This window comes from Myotis myotis, unplaced genomic scaffold (assembly GCF_014108235.1).
Source record: "Myotis myotis isolate mMyoMyo1 unplaced genomic scaffold, mMyoMyo1.p scaffold_m19_p_1, whole genome shotgun sequence".
NCBI lineage: Eukaryota > Metazoa > Chordata > Mammalia > Chiroptera > Vespertilionidae > Myotis > Myotis myotis.
In genome coordinates, this window is record NW_023416313.1 from 180,006,688 (window position 1) to 180,023,962 (window position 17,275).

The 17,275-nt window shown below is 56.3% G+C and overlaps 1 protein-coding gene across 1 annotated transcript in view; it reads right to left on the reverse strand.

Annotated features, from left to right (window-relative positions):
* Positions 1-2,701: 2,701 nt before the first annotated feature.
* The window catches only part of RBPMS2 (RNA binding protein, mRNA processing factor 2), a 28,313-nt gene continuing 13,739 nt past the window's right edge, over positions 2,702-17,275 (reverse strand). The window contains exons 2-8 of the mRNA XM_036304526.1: positions 14,469-14,546; positions 13,946-13,984; positions 13,167-13,229; positions 12,698-12,848; positions 12,074-12,225; positions 4,066-4,135; positions 2,702-3,807 (exon numbers count right to left, since the gene is read on the reverse strand). Coding sequence (XP_036160419.1) covers positions 4,073-4,135; positions 12,074-12,225; positions 12,698-12,848; positions 13,167-13,229; positions 13,946-13,984; positions 14,469-14,546 — 546 coding nt within the window. The 3' untranslated portion in view covers positions 2,702-3,807; positions 4,066-4,072. The remainder of the gene's footprint in view (positions 3,808-4,065; positions 4,136-12,073; positions 12,226-12,697; positions 12,849-13,166; positions 13,230-13,945; positions 13,985-14,468; positions 14,547-17,275) is intronic.

Here is a 17,275-nt window from a genome sequence, read left to right on the forward strand (position 1 = left end):
AGGGAACACGCCACGGAGTGTGGGAGCAGGGCCTGCCGTCCTGGAGGTGCCCGCGTGCAGGCCTGGCGTGGGTGCCGAGGCGGGGGGCCTGCAGCTGCGGGGCTCCCTCCTCCCCCCCATGGTTACCTCTCCCACCCGGGGTCCCTTCTGGCACATTCTCTAATCCTACTCTGAGGGATACTTACATTCTGACGGAGGGCTGGAGTCACGACAGGCAGGGCGGGGAGAAGTGGGGGGACAAGAGAGCCTGGTCCCTCCGGAGACCTCCAGTCCCCATGGAGCCAAGCCTTCACCGTGCACTGGCTGCCAGGAGAGCTTGGCGTCGGCCACACAGCCTGGAAGTTCGCATGGCGCAAGGCGGGCCTGGAAACCTGCTCGCTGGGAAGGCTCCAAGATGAAAGTCACGCCCCAAAAAGACTGGCCAGGCAGCAGCACTCACGCACTAACAGCCCGTGTCCGCTCTGTCCCAGAAGGTGGGGCCAGCTTCAGGCCAGGGACAGGAGCAGCCCGGGCGCCCAGCGCCTCGACAAGCAGCCACTCAGCCCCAGCCTTGTGCGTGCGTGCACGTGAGCGTGCGTGTGTGCGTGTGTGCGCGTGTGCACGTGAGGTGGGGATGTGCACCTGTGGAGATGGTCTCCCCCGCCCTTCAGTGCTGCTGGGAAGGGACCTCTGAGCAGCAGAGCCTGGTCTTCCCAGGTGCCTGAAATCCTTCCAGAAAGAAAGAGGCCTCGTGGGTCAGGACTGAACGGCCTGGGAAGTAAAAGGTGCTTCTGGAAGGAGCAGGGACAGGATGGGGAGCGGAGCCTGGCTGCTCCTGGCCTCAGCCTCCCCCCTCGCTGGGAAGCCCTTTAACCATCTGAGGCTCGTCAACCCCACAGTTCAGTCCTAACATGACCCCACCAAGGCCTCATCCGGAAAAGGCCCTTCAGCTGGAAAGCCCCCTCCGGGGTGGCCTGGGGGCCTCCCTCCCCTTCCCCGCTCCTCCTCTCAGCCCCAGGCCTGAGGCCTGCTCAGCAAAGCGTGAAGGAGGCCCCCCAGGGAAGCTGGGGGAGGGGGGGCTTTAAATTATAGAGCAGCTCTCCTAGCCCCTCACAGCCCAGGCACCCAGCTAAATAATTCACCGCCTGGGAAGACCCAGTGGTTCCCGACAGCTAAAGTAGGTCAGTTACCGCCCTGGCCCTGGGTGGGGGCTGTGGGCTCAGAGCAGCTTCCCCACCAGCGCGAGGAGGGGCTGCAGGCTGGCAAGGCCTCGCCCGCTTGGCAAGTGCCCAGCTGATCCAAGTGCAGCATCAAGTGAGGGTGCAGACAGGAAAGGATCAACACCCCTCCTCCTGCTGGCTGAACAAAGCCACCAGCTCTGCCCTCCCAGAGCCTCCCTCAGGGTCCAGGTAACCCACCACTACACGCCCAGTTCCCTACGGGCCAGGCTCCTCCTCCCTCACGGCACCGAGGCGCTGTGCCCTCTCTTCACATGCAGGTACCAGCGGGGGCAGCCAATGTCTGCCTGGGCCTCTCACAGCAGAACAGTCAGCAGCAGAACAGCCCGGGATTCAGAGGGTGATGTGGGGAGTGGGAGGGACACCACAAGGTGCAGGTGGGGGCGTGCCAGGGCCAGCCCCAGGCGGGGTGCTCAGCCTCTCCTGCTCCCCCTCCCTCCAGGCACAGCGTCCGAGTCAAGCAGTGAAGGGCGTGGAGAGGGGACACAGAGGAAAGGGAACCAGCAAAGCCATCAGGTCAGGTCGTGCCCCAACCCTCCAGGAGCTGGAAAGGGTTTCAGGCCACATCACAGAGGAGGAAACTGAGGCCCGAGTCACCCAGGGGAAGGGACAGCTGAGGGCATCCCGACTGGGTCCAGGGCAGCCCACGGTCGACCCCACACGGGTCCCTGACCTTCATGCCCATGTGCTCTGGCTCCAGCTGCACCTCAGCTAAGGCATCTGGGGAGCTGCAGCCGGCCCCAGCAGGCAGGGAGCTTAACCATTTCTGCGCCACCCTCCCCGGTTGTCTCCCCAACAGCCTCACTAGCCCTGCGCCAAGGACGCTGCACAGAGGAGGCCAACCCCCAAACCAGTCCTTCTCTCCAGGGGCCTGAAAGTCACACAGGGCACGGAGGGCCAGGCCGATGGGTCACAGCACCTGGGGAAAATGAAGGTTCCACTGCGGGCTTCCTGTGGGTGTATGGACTCTCTGGTTCTATCCTCAGAACTCGGAAGGTGAAGGGAATGAATCAGACACAGGTGGGGCCCCCGCTGGTGTGGCTCAGCTGGCTGGGCATCCTCCCAGCAACAAGAGGTCGCCCGCCGGTTCAATTCCCAGTTGGGGCACATGCCGGGTTGCAGGCTCCATCCCCAGTAAGGGGTGTGCAGGAAGCAGCCAATGGATGATGTTCCTCTCTCATAGATGTTTCTATCTCCCTTCTTCTCCCTTCCTCTCTCTCTAAAATCACTAAAAACATATTTTTTTAAAAAAATTTAAACACAGGTAAGCTGACAGCCCCACCCCCAATCCCATGTATGGCCCTGGGCAAGTCACTTCCCCTCCAGACTTCAGTTACAAAAGAGGGAAGGAGGGAGGGGCCAGAGAGCTCTCAGGCCAGGACCCACGTCACTTCCTCCCCCTGAACTCTCAGCCTCTGTCCTCTTGTTATGCCCTCCCAACAGCAGTCTACATCCCGCGGAAGCAAAGGCCAGAGAGCAGTGACTTCGGATGATTTTTTTATTTTGCATTTCATATATCATCCAGTTTCACATTCTCACAGGATCAGCAATTACAACAGCCACCTCGTCTCCTAAGTCTGAAAATGGCAAGACAGCCACAGCTGCGGCCAAAGGCAAAGCACTGATGTGCTCACAAAACAAAAAAATTGCACAATTCTCCCTTCATTTTTCTTAAACTAACGCCTGGCACGAAGGCTCATGGCTGGAGAATGGAAACCCTTTCTTCTTCATGCCTCAAACTAAACATTAAACTTATCTGACAGGGCGAACAAGGTCTCTTCAATAATTAATTGCACACACACATGAAAAATCCTTTATGATGCATAAATATTTTGTTACACAGGGTACAAAAATACTTTCACTTTTTGGTTGGTTTCGTAGTTTGGAAAGAATGAGGAGCAGTGGCAGGGGTGGGGTGCGCTGTGGAGAGGTGAGCAAAATGGGCAGAGAAGGGATGCTCTGAACAGCTGCTGGCCCATCTGAGGAGGGAGCGGAGGACCCCGATTTGAAACGAAAAAGGAAACACTCCGTCGGGTGGTCGTTGCTGTTCAGCCGGGAAGTGTGGGGCAGTGGAACTGGCGGCAGGGCGCGGCCTCACTGAAGCAGGGTGGGTGTAGGGGAGGGGTGTGGAGAGAGGGACCAGGAATGATGAACCATTAAAGGCCAGGACCTGTTGCTATGGTGACACAGTGTGAGAACAAACTGTACACTCACATATACACAAGTGTAAGTGTCTTAATTCATGCCAGAAAACATGCAAAACCAAACGCCTTGTTCCTCTGAGGTGAAGCTACAAAAGCAAGTTTGGGCGGGAGGTCGGGCCTCGCTCGGTCCCAGGGCGGCCTCGGAACCGGGTCTGGGTGTCCCAGAATCCTCCCCTGAGGCCTTGGAGAAGGGCTCTGGGCAGGACAGGGCTGAGGGAGAGGAGAGAAGGGAACAGGAAGCAGTCCACTGAGTCAGGCTTAAAATTCACAGTCTTTGGAGGAAAGCAGCAGCTCTCCACAGGCCGCCTGGGGACAGTGGAAGCTGCGGGCAGGCGGCAGCTTCCTCCCCAGCGGGGGGCGGGAGCGTCAAGCTGTGGTAACAAGACCTGGAGGGAGGGGAGAGAGGGGGCCGTGAGCAGAGGTGCGGGACTGGAGCTGAACCCAGGCCTTCCCACTGGGCCAAGTCTGCAGGACAGATGGGGCGGGTGACAGGGTGGGAGGAGAAGGGGGAGAACCAGCCAGAGTGCCCGGTGCACAGGTGAAGGCCTTGCATCACCTGGCTCTCGGATTCAGTGAGGGGAGACAGGGCCCTGCGGGAAGCCGGGTCTGGGCCATGCATCCCGGACCTCTGGGCCGGCACTTACTGAGAAACTAACAGAACTGACGGTACTTCCATCCTTGCTGGGTGGTATCAGAGGAAGGATACCAGCGCACCTGCAAGAGAAGCCGACATCAGCAGCTAGCCCTGCAGCCCCTTCCCCGGATGGGGAGCCCCGTAAGCGCGGCCTTCTGTGCCGTCAGAGTCCTGGTTCTGTCACCACTGGCAGGTGTCGGGCCAGGTACTCACCTCTAGGCCTCAGTGTCTTCATCCTGAAAATGGGAGAGGGCCCTGACCTGCCTCCTCTGCAGGGTGAAGGCCAAATGAGAGAATGGTTACGGTGACTGACACTCCACTAGACCGGGCGGGACGGGCCAGGATGGGCCAGGTGGAGTCTTGGCGGCAGGGGGCCCAGGTGCTAACAGTCTGCCCTTCGCCCTTTCCTGGGAGGGGGCAGAATTCCTAACAGGAGACTAAACCACAATACAGTTTTGCTCAACATCTTTGAATCTCAGTGTCCTCACCCAGCTGTCGGCTAGAGATGACTGTCACAGGCAGTCATGAGCATCAGGGAGACAGAATGCGAGGACTCCACACGAGAAAGCAAAGCTGGTGTGGCCTCCGGGCCTTGTGTGACCTGTAAGGAAGCCGTGGGCGAGACCCACTGCTACATCCTCCCCATCTCCACCTCTCCGTCCCTCTGTCATCACCCTCCTGAGTCTCGAGGTTTGTAACCTGCCAGCTAAACCCTCGAGTGGCAGCTACGGAAACCCTGGCACTTTGCAGAGGGCCCCACAGCACAGTAGCTCCGAAGCAGGACCCCCAGAGATGGGTCTGGAAATGATATGCACCCCCTTCCCCATGGGCTGGTCGTCTGGATGGTAAGCTGTCTTAGGGGCCAAGCCAACACTGCAGGGAAGGCCACCTGCCCCCGACACCTGCCCCAGTTACAGGCAGCACGTCTGCCCCAGCCTGGCCCAGGGCTGCCTGGGGGAGGGGGGAGATTACCCAGATGGAGCCCAGGGTCCCCTAGGGAAAGGAAGGGATGGCACAGGGGCCGACGCAGAGACAGGAGCAGCTGGGCTCATGGACAAGTCCCTGCAGCTGCACCAGTCAGACCAGTTACCCACCGGGCCCCTGGGACCCTCCAGGCCACTTGGGGCTGCAGGAAGCTTCCTGAGAACTTGCTCCTGTGCCCTCTCCAATGCCAGGTGCTGTCTGTACAGCGCAGGACTCTGATCACCAGCACACAGCAGGACATCAGGGGCTGGCCACCCTACGATGCCAGGATGCTTGGCATATAGCATACAGCAGGGCAAAGTCTTAGTCGCCTGACCAATGCCAGGCTCCTCTCTGGGCTCCAAGCCTGCGCGGCACTGCCGTCACCAGGGCACAGCCGACCCCAGGCTGCGAGAACTGCGTTGAGTCAGCCCCGCACCAACAGCAAGGTCAGGAGGCGCTTCTCGCCTTTGAGCTGTCCAGGCAGAGGCCGGGACCTTCTTTCCTGCCTTCTGAACATCTGGAAGCGGTTCCCTGCCTTCCCAGCTGACAGTGAGTGGGAGGAAGCCTCTCCTCCCCTTTGCGGAGCCACGGATGCCCTCTCAGCAGGAGGCCCGCTGGACACCAGAGCCCAGGCCACAAGGAGGGCGAGGAGCCTGTGGCCCAGCTCAGGGAACTCTCCTGACCCCGGAGCAGCCCCCAGCAAGGAAGTGCCTGGAGCTGGGTGTCCTGCAGGGCTGGGGGCGGGGAGGACATCGGATGGGAGTGGGAGGGACTCTGGAGGCCTCCCCCTCGCCCTCTGCACCACTGGGGAAGCCGAGGCCTCCTGCAGCTGCGTCAGACTCCCTCAGAGCCCGCCTCATCCGGCCCCACACTCTCCACAAGTGCTGGAATTCCTGCCTCTGAAGCAGCACTTTCCCCCTGGCCTGAGATGAGTCAGCGCCTTCTTGGGGAGGAAGTAGAGGAAAGACCCCATTTCTGAGCTCCAGAAGGCCATTCCCCTGAAGTGCACAGAATGTTCTCAAGTGGCTGCATTTCCGCTTCCCTCAGACACATAGCGTGGGCCGGTGGGCCGGGTCCTCTAGGGAAGCACGGTCCAGCCCTGGCCGGTGGCTCAGTTGGTTGGAACACTGCCCTGTACACCAAAAGGTTACAGGCTCAATTCCTGGTCAGGGCACAGACCTAGGTTGCGTATTTGATCCCCGGGTGGGACAACTGATTGATGTTCCTCTCTCTCTTTCTCTCTCTCTTTCTTTCTCTCTCTCTCTCTCTTCTTCCCCTTCCTCTCTCTCTAAAATCAATAAACATATTATCAGATGAGGAGTAAAAAAACACAAATCTCTAAAGCACAGTCCCTTCCTGTCTCAGCTCAGAATAAGACCCCCTCTCCGCCCCCCCAGGGCCAGCACCTCAGGGAGTGAGCGGCTGGTCCCTTCTCAGGGCCTCTAGGTGATCAGAGGGGACTTGGGGTCCTGAGATACCCACACGGACAGGCCCATGGTATCTACAATGAACCAGGTCCCAAGAGGACCAGCAGCAAAACAAAAGGGGGGCAGGAACTCAGTTCCCTCTCACCCGGGACTGACTGAGAAGATGTACCCAGAAGGGAAGAGGCAAAGGAGAGAAGCCACAGAAGAAATAGAAACAGCCAGCAAATACGGGGCCTCACTCACCCGAAGGTCAATTCTTACTGACCCCAGACTGGCCAGTCTACACGTTGACCCTGTAACAGCCCCAGGAAGTTATGACAAGGAAACCACAGGACAGGTGCCCAGAGAGGCATGAACAGAGCGCCCACTGCCACACAGCCTACCAGCAGCAAAGCATCGTGTACACACCTGCTTACCACCCACACCCAGTGGTGTGCTGGCAGGGCATCTAGAATGTAGATCTCCATTGACTGATGTGGAAAAATGTCCTCGCCCTGACCGGTTTGGCTCAATGGATAGAGCATCGGCCTGCGGACTCAAGGGTCCCAGGTTCGATTCCGGTCAAGGGCATGTACCTTGGTTGTGGGCACATCCTCAGTAGGGAGTGTGCAGGAGGCAGCTGATCGATGTTTCTCTCTCATCGATGTTTCTAATTCTCTATCCCTCTCCCTTCCTCTCTGTAAGAAATCAATAAAATATATTTTAAAAAAAGAAAAAGAAAAATGTCCTCATAATTAAGTTTTAAAATGATTAAGTGTGTCTACAGTAATTTTTGTAAAAGATTCCTATCCGTGGCTTTACATATACACTCGCGCCCAACTACCTACCAAGTCTAAGGACCAAAGGTAGCGATTTTCTAGGAGCAGGATGATAGGCCAAAGGGAAAACAAAACAAAACCCTGCCTCTCCTCCCGCCCCCCTCCCCACCACCCCAATAAATGCAGAGCTCTAATAGCTAATGCTTATGAAACGCTTAGCCTGTGCCAAGTGCTGCTCTAAGTAGTTTTCAGGTACTGGGTTCATTTAATCCTCATAAACACCCTCTGAAGCTGATGCTATCACCATCCCATTATACAGATAAGAAAACAGAGGCAAGGAAGCTCATGCAACCTTAAGGTTGTCGGTAAGTGGCTGTGCCAGTCTAAGGATGGGGAGCCGCAGTGAGAGACCCCCATTTCCTCAGGTGAAATAAAAAAAGGCAAAGTCCAGTCTGGGAGGACTCTGGGACACAAGGGACATGGAGAACCCCTGCGTTTAGGCTACTGTCTTTATGTACCAGACCCCAGCGGACCTCTGCCATCCACACCTCCTGCATGCCTCACCCTCTTGAAGGAGAAGATTCTATCAAGAGGCTCAGAAGGTTGAGCAAGATGGCCTTGTGCCAAGACAGAGGGAGATGAACCATCTCCCAGCACCTCTCTGCAGGTCTGGTCCCTGGGACTCTGGCTGAGCTACTGGCAAAGGGCATGCATTTGGGGTGTGCCCATCTGGGTAAAGGAAGAACTGCTTTTCATCCCCTCTTGTCTCTGAGCTGCCACCTCCTTGCCCCCAGGCATAGAAAAACTCAGTTTTGTTGGTCCCCTGGGTTCAGAATAATTCTCTTCAGATCAACACTGTCCACCCCTTTATTTAGGCGTTCTCTTTTTAAATATATATATATATACTAGAGGCCCCGTGCACCGGTGGGGTTTGGGCTGAAACCGGCTCTCCAACATCCCCCAAGGCGTCCTGGATTGCGAGAGGGTGGTTCTTGGGTGATTCACCCCGGAATCGGGCTCCCTCCTCTCTGGTTTCAGGGTGCATCACCCAAGAACCGCAGCTGCCAAGTCACTGCAGCTCGGCAGCTCCTGCATTGAGCATCTGCCCCCTGGTGGTCAGTGTGCATCATAGCTACCAGTTGGACGGTCACTTAGGCTTTTATATATACACCAGAGGCCTGGTGCACAAATTTGTGCATGGGTGGGGTCCAGCCGGCCTGCTCTGATTGGGGCCGATCGTGCTGGCCGGGGGCAGAGGTTGCAGGAGGTTGGCCAGTTGGCCCTGCCCCCGATCGGGGGTGGGGCTGGCCAGGGGAGGGGCCGCGGGCAGTGGGCCGACTGGCCCCACCCCCTGGTCAAACTCCTGGCTGAGGGGACAATTTGCATATTAGCCTTTTATTACATAGGAATATAGGGCTAGTGACCTGGTGCACAGATTCGTGCACATTGAAAGGAAATTAATTAGAAGGTGGCCGGCAGGGCGGGCCTGGGTGAGACGGGCCAGACATGCCCTGAAGCCAACCTCCCGCGGTCCCTCCCCGGCATCTGCGGAGTGAGCAGGGTTCCTCCAGCAGGTGGGGTCCCTCGGCCTGGCCTGCGGGGATCGGGCTGAAACTGGCTCTCCGACATCCCCCGAGGGGTCCCAGAGTGTGAGAGGGCACTCTGCAAAGTTGCTGTTGTACAGGGTGTGGAATGCAAATCCAAGTGTGCAGTAAACCAGACTCAGGGCCCACAGTAGCCAGCAACAACATAACCCATGGCCGAAGGTGGAACTGCACGGCCCCAGGAGGAATCAGGCTCCATCCTGCTCCATCCTCTCTGGTTTCGGGGTGCGTCACCCAAGAACCGCCCCTGCCAGATACTTGGCAGCTCCTGTGTTGGGCGTCTGCCCCGTTGGTCAGTGTGCATCATAGTGATCGGTCGGACGGTCAGACACTTAGTATATTAGCCTTTTATATATATATATATATAAGATATCCTATATAATAAAAGGCTAATATGCAAATAGACCAAACGGTGAAACAACCAAACCAGTTGCTGTGATGTGTGCTGACCACCTGGGGGTGCGCGGGGAACATGGCGGGCAGCAGCAGGCAGCAGAGCGTGGAACAAGGCGGGGCGCCAGTCGCTGTCATCAGGGTGAGCCTCTGGTAGTTACTGAAAATTCTCTGCTTCCACACACTGAGGTCCTGCTGGGCTTCTCCACCTCCCCCTGCTCCTGAAGGGCGATCGGGGCCGGCAGCTGCCTCTCGAACCTACTGTCGGTGATGGCCCTGCTCGCACCCGCTGCTGGCACCCGAGCCGCCACTGCACCCACTGCCTGCGCCAGCCGCGCTCACACCCGCTACCAGCCCTGATCACCCCTGAGGGCTTCTCCACCTCCCTCTGCTCCTGAGGGGTGATCGGGGCAGCAGCTGCCACTCACACCCGATGCTGGCGCTGGCCCCAATCATGAGGCTGCTGGCAGATAGGGGATCGGGGTCCACAGAGGGAGGGGCCAGGCAGGGGTGCAAAGGATGGGCCGAGACCCACCCCTGTGCCCACCGAAGCCTCGCAGCTCACAGTTCCTTTCAATGATGAGAATCATTGATTGGTTGCCTCCTGCATGCCCCCTACTGGGGATAGAGCCCACAACCCCGGGCATGTGCTCTGGACCAGAATCGAATCCTGGACCCTTCAGTCCGCAGGTCGATGCTCTCTCCACTGAACCAAAACCAGCCAGGGCTATTTAGGCATTTTCAACCTCCACTTCAAGGGGAAGCCCTACTGAAGGGGCGGGGAGAGGGCTCTGGAAATGAAAAGAAAAAATGCTACTACTTGGAAAATGCTGTCATGCTTATTACTGCATTTGGTCCTAACAACGTTTTACTATTGAGAACGTGGCTTTCCAGAGAATTAGTTACTGCCTGGACCAACCTCTTGTTAGTCTCCTTCCCCCAAAATGCCACTACCCTTTGAGGCAGCCTTCAAACCCTTCCCTGGGAAGCCAGGAGACAGGAACTCAGGCATAATGAGGCCTCCAGCCTCAGAGAGGACCCAGGTGAGGAAACTGGACAACGATGATATTAAATACCAGCCATGATACCTGGTACTTCTACAGTCTTCCCTCTGTATAGCCGTATAAAGTAGGTATGATTATCACCATTCCAAAAAGAAACTGGGACACAGAGAGGTTAAGTAACTTGCCCAAGGTCACACAGGTGTTAAAAGAGAGAGCCAGGATTTGGACGAGGCAGCTGGATTAGAGTTGGACAACCACAAGGTGTAGGGAGGGTGGGAGCAAGCTGGAAAGGAAGATAACAGGAGGGCACAAAACCCTCGGAGCAGGTAGTGGCATAGCACTCCCAGCCCGCCAGGGGGCCACCCCAGAAGGGCAGAGGTGCCTCTCCTGTCCCTGGCTCCCAACCTCTGCTTGGTCACTGTCACAGCCTAGCATCTCAGAGCAGACCTCGCACCCCATCTGGCCTAACCCTCTCACTGTACAGAGGAAGACACGGAGGCCCAGAGGTGAAGCCACCTGCTGAAGACCAGGTCACTAACTGGTGCAAAGTGGGGATCAGAGGTGAGGACCCCAACAGTTAAACTCCCCACGTGGCCGGAATACCATGCAACTGCCCGCCTTCCACACTGCGCCAGGTCAGAGACGACGGACAGCGTGCCCTGCTAACTACTCTATGCCCACCACAGAGCCTGGTAAACACCCAAACATCTCCCGCTAGGGCAGATCTTTACCACCTTCCTACCCCAACCAGTTTTCCAGCTGTCTGTGCTGTGCAGCTGGGGAACAGCACCCACAGTTTGCCCTCACTTCTGCCCTCGGTACAATCTAAAGTTGCTGTGGCCAGGGAGCGTGCCCCTGCTGGGTTTGCTGGGGTGCTAGCCCCAGAACCTGAACCTTCCACCCTGGAACTGGGCAACCCAGAGGACGGAGATGACCAGGAACTTAGCCCTTGGCGAGCGCACCGACTCCTCCCACTGCAGCTTCCAGTTCCTGTGAACTCCGCCTTCCTAGCTTCTCACTTCCTTTTCCTCCTCATCCCCTTCTGCTGCCCTTGCAAGTCTGCAGCCTCTGCTCACGCCTGCTCAACAGCACAGCACGCCCCGGCTAGGTCACCCTTCCCACTGATGGGAGGCCGAGGTGGGCTCGCTGCTGCTCCCCCGCCCTCCTGTGCCACCTGGCAGTGCCATCCACACAGCTGGCATTCCTGCTGCTGCCTCACAGGAATGGGCTGGTAGCTGACCCCCCCATCTGCCTCTCTAGCATCTAGCCCGGCCCTCACTGAGCAGAGAGCCCTCCCGGCCAGCTCTACCCTCCCGGCCTCTCCTGGACGTGCTCGCGCCCTCTCTCCTGCCCCAGCGCAGGCTTGGGAGGGAGAGCATCCAGGCTCCATGGAAACAGGAACCCTCTCTGAGCACTCGGGACGTTTGTCCCACGTACAGTTCTAGCACCTCTCATGTACTGACATTTAATTCTCACAACAACCCTGAGGCACACAATAGTACTCTCCTTTCCCAGATAACTAGAAAAACCAAGGCACAGCCATCTCTAAGAGCTTTCTCAAGTCCATAAAGACAGGGGAGGCAGAGGCAGGCAGCGGGTTCCGGAGACCACACTTGGGCGGGGATTTGAATCGTGGTTCAGCACCGTAGACAGAGTGCAGTGCCCGGCCGCGGGTGGTGGAGCCACAGCTGGGTCCTCAGGACTCTGCCCCGAATCTTCAATGTGGCCTCACGGCTTGTCCTCTCCCCCTACCCTCTGTCAGAGCCCAAGAGACATGCGTGGTCCAGAGGCCAGGTAGGTACAAAATCTGGCCACTCAGAGCCTTCACTCTCTCCCGTCCTGCTTCTCCCCCGGGGGAGAGCTTACCTGAGCATGCAGGGCGGCGGCGGCAGCAGCAGTGGCAGCTGGGTAGGTGAACGCAGTGTGTGAGATAGCCGGGGTCAGCTCTGTGGTGTACAGAGGGTAGGGGGCCCAGGCCTCTGGGGACGTGGGGATCAGAGCAGTCCCCATCAGGTCATCTACAAAGGGAGACAATAGCCCCCATCGTCAGAACACTCCCCTCTGCCACCTCATGCCAAGCAGACAAGGGGACTCAGCACTACGGTTGAAGCAGAAGCTCCCGTCAGGTCAGATACCCCTCAAGACCAGAGAAAGAAGCCATGGTAACTTGGCCTGGCAGGGAGAGCATCTTGTCTGCTTTGAGAAGCTCTCAGATGGGCCTCCGCCCATCTCAACCAAGAGAAACCAGAGAAGGCTTCAGGGAAGTCTGACGGCTCAGCCTGTCCGAGGCCCAACAAAGGCTGCAGGGAGGACGGAAGCATGGAACCCATACGGAGGTGGCTGTGGATGCAAACAGCCTCCTGGAAAAGGGGGCATGCAGGCGGACAGTCCCCCAGCGAGAATCTCCATGCCTGCTCTCTGTATAAACCCCATGGGGGCCCCGAGCCCAGGCTTAGTGCAGGCAGCAGGCTGCAGCTGGGCGCCACTCACAGGGGTCCCGAGCGATGAAGTGTGCTCCGAGGGCGGGGTGAGCGCTGGTGGGATTTGGTGTAGCCATTAGCTTGTTCTTGGCCATCTTGGTATTGGCTTTGGCAAACTCTAGCCTCAGGGTCTGCGGGTTCTCAGGATCAAAGCGAATACCCTATATCGGAAGGAAAGGAAGGGAAAGACTTTACTCCATAGAACCCAGACTGTCCACTGCAGTGGGCACAGAAGGGCCCCAGAAATGATCTTGCCCGAAAGACTTGCCCACATGGGGCCACGACAGAGGACATGCTGCTCCAGCCTTGTGAGTAGTGACGGCACAGCCAAGGACTCTGCCCCAGGGCGGCTGGGAAATAAGGTCTGTGGGCCCTCTCTTTGGGCGTGGACTGGGGGAAGGTTTGCAGAAGACAGAACAAGGACACCCCATGCCTAGGGGACTGTGGGTCAGAGAAAGACCTGTTCGCCATCTACTCACATTCAATGCATTCTTGGCTGCTTCTGCTCCTGCCCGGCTGTCAAAGATCACAAAACCAACAGGCTAGGAGGAAAAAGAGAGAACACCCTTGTATCTCTCCCAACATCCCATCTGCCCCGCAAAAGCAAAACAAAACAAAAAACCCAAAATAATAAAAAGCAACTCTTGCCTATTTCCACCCTAAGCTCAGTTGGAACGATAGAAGACTCTGCACCAAAAGTCTCCAACCCAGGTACCACATTGTGGGAAATGTTGACCTAAAAACAGGAGGTCACAGTTCGATTTCCTGTCAGGGCACATGTTCAGGTTGTGGGTTCGATCCCCAGTGTAAGGCGTGCAGGAGGCAGCCGATCATTGATCCTCTCTCATCACTGATGTTTCTCTCTCTCTCTCCCTCTCCCTTACCCTCTGAAATTAAAAAAAAACGAGTAAGTTCTGATGTTTTCCCAGGAAGGGGACTCCAATATATCAAGTGCCTGAGGAAGTTCTAGATTCGATCAAGGGGAAGAGGTTGAAACTTCTCCAACTTCATTTTGCCAAGGTTCGGTCCAGACCCCAAGTGGCCCTCAGCCTCGAGCCAGGAGTCAGAGAGGGAGGACCAGGAGCTGACTGGTAAGAAGAGGGGGTCTGTGGAGGCCACTGTTTCACCAGCCCAGGACAGAAACAGGAACAGGGAGCAGGTCTCAGCTCCCTCACGACTGAATAAAAGGCACAGACTTCATCCCAAGCTCAGCAGTTGGGATGGGCTGGGAGGAAGAAAAACCCTGCAGAGAAATTACCTGTCTCGAGGTGAGCTTGATCAGGGACCCTTCGTACCCCTGCAGAGAGAGGCAGTCATTAACAGGGAAGGTCAGAGCCACTGCTGTGCTGTCCCAGCCCCCCACTCCGCCCTCCACCACTGTTGGGCGCCCTCCATTCTGCATCCTGCACCACACGGAGTAGCACATGGTGGGCATCGGTGGTAGGAGCCATCGCTTCACGCATAAATTCCCATCTGCCCCACTAGCTTGTAATCCAGACGCACAGATCTTACCTCGTTAGGTTTTCTCCTCTGCAAATTGAAAAGGCTACACTGAGTCTCAAAGATTACTTCTACAGCAAAACCTATGGAGATTCTCCATGTCCCCACTTTACAGATGAGGAAGCAGAGGCTGGGAAGGGCTAAGTGATCAGCAGAAAGCAACATGTGAACTGACAGGTCTGTGATCACAGTTTCTGATACTCTGCCCAGGCCAGCGATTCATTCCTGACGCTTCGCCTCTATCTTAGCCTCTGCCCGTGGGTGGCTGGGCCCAGACTCACCTTGAACGGCCTGAAGAGCAGGTAGAGTTCTCTGGGTTTAATGTCCACAGGGAGGCCACTGACGAACAGTGTCCGGACCTGGAGACAGAAGGACAGGAATGATGGCCCTTCCTTCTAGAAGGAACTAGAATCTTCCCAGAGTTTAGGGAGCAATTTGGTATTTCCTGAGACAAATGAATACTCAGAGGTTCCTAGCATTTAACTTTTTGTTATTGTTGTTAATCCTCACCCAAGAATATTTTTCCCACTGATTTTTAGATTTTTATTTATTTATTTACTTTTAAATATATTTTTATTGATTTCAGAGAGGAAAGAAGAGGAAGAGAGAGAAATATCAATGATGAGAGAGAAACATTGATTGGCTGCCTTCTGCATACCCCCCACTGGGGATCGAGCCTGCAACCCAGGCATGTCCCCTTGACTGGAATCGAACCTGGAACCCTTCAGTCCATAGGCCTATGCTCTATCCACTGAGCTAAATGGCTAGGGCTAATTTTTGGAAAGAGTGGAAGGGAGTAGGGGAAGAGAGGGAGAGAAGGAAATGGAGAGATAGAGATGTGTGAGTGGGAGAGGTGTGATACCCTGACTGGGGCCAGGTATCATACCTACAATCAGGTATGTGCCCTTGACCAGGAATCAAAGCTGAGACCCTTCAGTGTGTGAGCAGATGCTCTAACCATTGAGCAACCAGCCAGGGCACAAGCATTTAACTTTTCAAAAGCCCTTCCTGTACACTTTCCTTTCTCTAGGTTCATCCTGCAGGTGTCACTCAACAAGCACCTGCTGAGCACCTCTGTGCAAGACTGTCTGCTATCAAACAGCTGCAAGAAGAGAATGCCCTATTTAATAAGCACACAGATCACGGATCCCTTTTCAGATCAAGGGCCCCTCTGACCTCCTGAGCAAACTATGTATCTTACCGCCCCCTCTCACCCCCCACAAATGCACAAGTTAAAATGTATATATTTTGTAGCAGATACCCATAGACCCAGGTTGAGAGGTTCCGTTTGGTCCAGGGGAGAGGCAAGGATGTAAATGGAACATAAGTCCTATGCTACACCCTGGGATGACTTCAACAGAGGGCCCACCACTGTCACATCCACACCCTGGGCACTGCTCCTGATGCTAGATGTAAGCTCTTCAATGGCAGGAATGTGTTGTTTTCTCGCCTCTATGTCCAGCTCCTACTATGGTGCTGGTACTAACTGTTTACTGAATCAGAGACCGGGGTTAGGAGTCAGGGATGGAACAATTATGCTGGGTTTTGAAGAATGAGTAGGATCTTGCCAGCTTCAAATGAGGCAGATGATGCTGTGAGTTACAAGGCTTGCCCTCACCATGGTGACAAGTTGGTGGTGAAGCCAGGTCTAGACACCAGATTTCTATCCTGTGACTCCAGCCAAACCCAACTTCCTGAACAGCATGATAGACTGTGGGACCCAGCCAACAGCCTTGTTATAGACAATGGATTGAACAGGAACCTGGGGCAGCCAGGCAAAGTTACACCCAACACACACACACACACACACACACACACATGCACATCCTCAACAACAGAGCCAGGAGTGACTACGGAAACCAGCATGGACAGCTGCTGGTAGCCAGTGTCACCAGCCCCAGCCCGTGCCTGATAACAAATGGGTAAGGACACGTTTCTTCACTCACATGAGTTTTTTGCCAAGAAGCATACCCTTGCCATTTAGAGCACGTTGTTCCTTTCAGTCATGCCTTTCCCTAACCAGATATCCTCTGCTCCCAGGCCCGGGGGGAGGCTCTGTACACGTCACAGCCGGCAGCTGTGTCCCCGTCCACACAGTGCTCCAGTGCGGCCCTGCTCCCAGAAGCACCTGGGAGGAACTGGACAGCCGAGGCTCCCGGGTGGGCTCCAGAGGGCACCCTCCTGCATACGCTGCCCTTTGGTGGAGGGCCTTTAACCTCCCTGTAACCCAAGGAGAGTGACCTGCTCGGGTTGCCAGCTTTTCTTTAAAGGCAGCAGACCCGGGACCCGTCTGGGCAGGTAGAGGTGATCCTTGCTTCTGGGTGCCAGGACTTGAGCACCCAGCCAGGGCCCTGCTTCTCCCCCTCTCTGGGATGGAGGGGGCTTGGTTTGGGTCAAAGATGCAGAACCAGAGCCACCCCACAGAAACCTCTGCCTCCGTTCTCCCCAGGGGCCACCCATTTCACCCCGGCTAATTTTAAACCCTTCCTCAAATGGCTCCTTTCTGGCCAGACCTCCCCAGAGGCCCCCTTAAATAGCAAGTTCTCAGCACCAAGCTTCCTGCTGGGTGGGGGAGGGAGGATGAGGGATCTTTCCCTCCTTCCCAGCTCAGATCCCGGTTTCCAGCCTTCCCTCTGGGCCGGACGTTTCCAGCCTTTTTCTTCTGGTTTCCATCATTTAGGTTCTGAAGTGTTCACAAGGCCACAGTATCGCTCCCGTCCTGTCCCTGGCCACCTCTCAGAAACAAAAGGAGACCAAGGCAGTTACGGATGCAGTGGCGGGTCCCTGTTTGCCAGGCCACAGACCCTTTGCTGGGATATCAAAGTCTGGGAGGTTAGGTCATAGGAAACCTGGCCTGACTATTCCCTCAGGTTCTTACTTGATCTTAGTCACCGGGATCCCTGACTACCCTCTGTGCAGACAGGGAAACTGAGGCCCAAAGGGCCTCATGCAGCTTAGTTCACCCAGGCACCCTGACTCCGTTTTCGGTGCCACCAGCAATCCGTCCGGCTGTGGGGACAGGCGGAGTGGCACGGGGGTGGCCTTGTTAGCCTCATGTAGGTAAAGTACTGCCACACATCCATTCGGA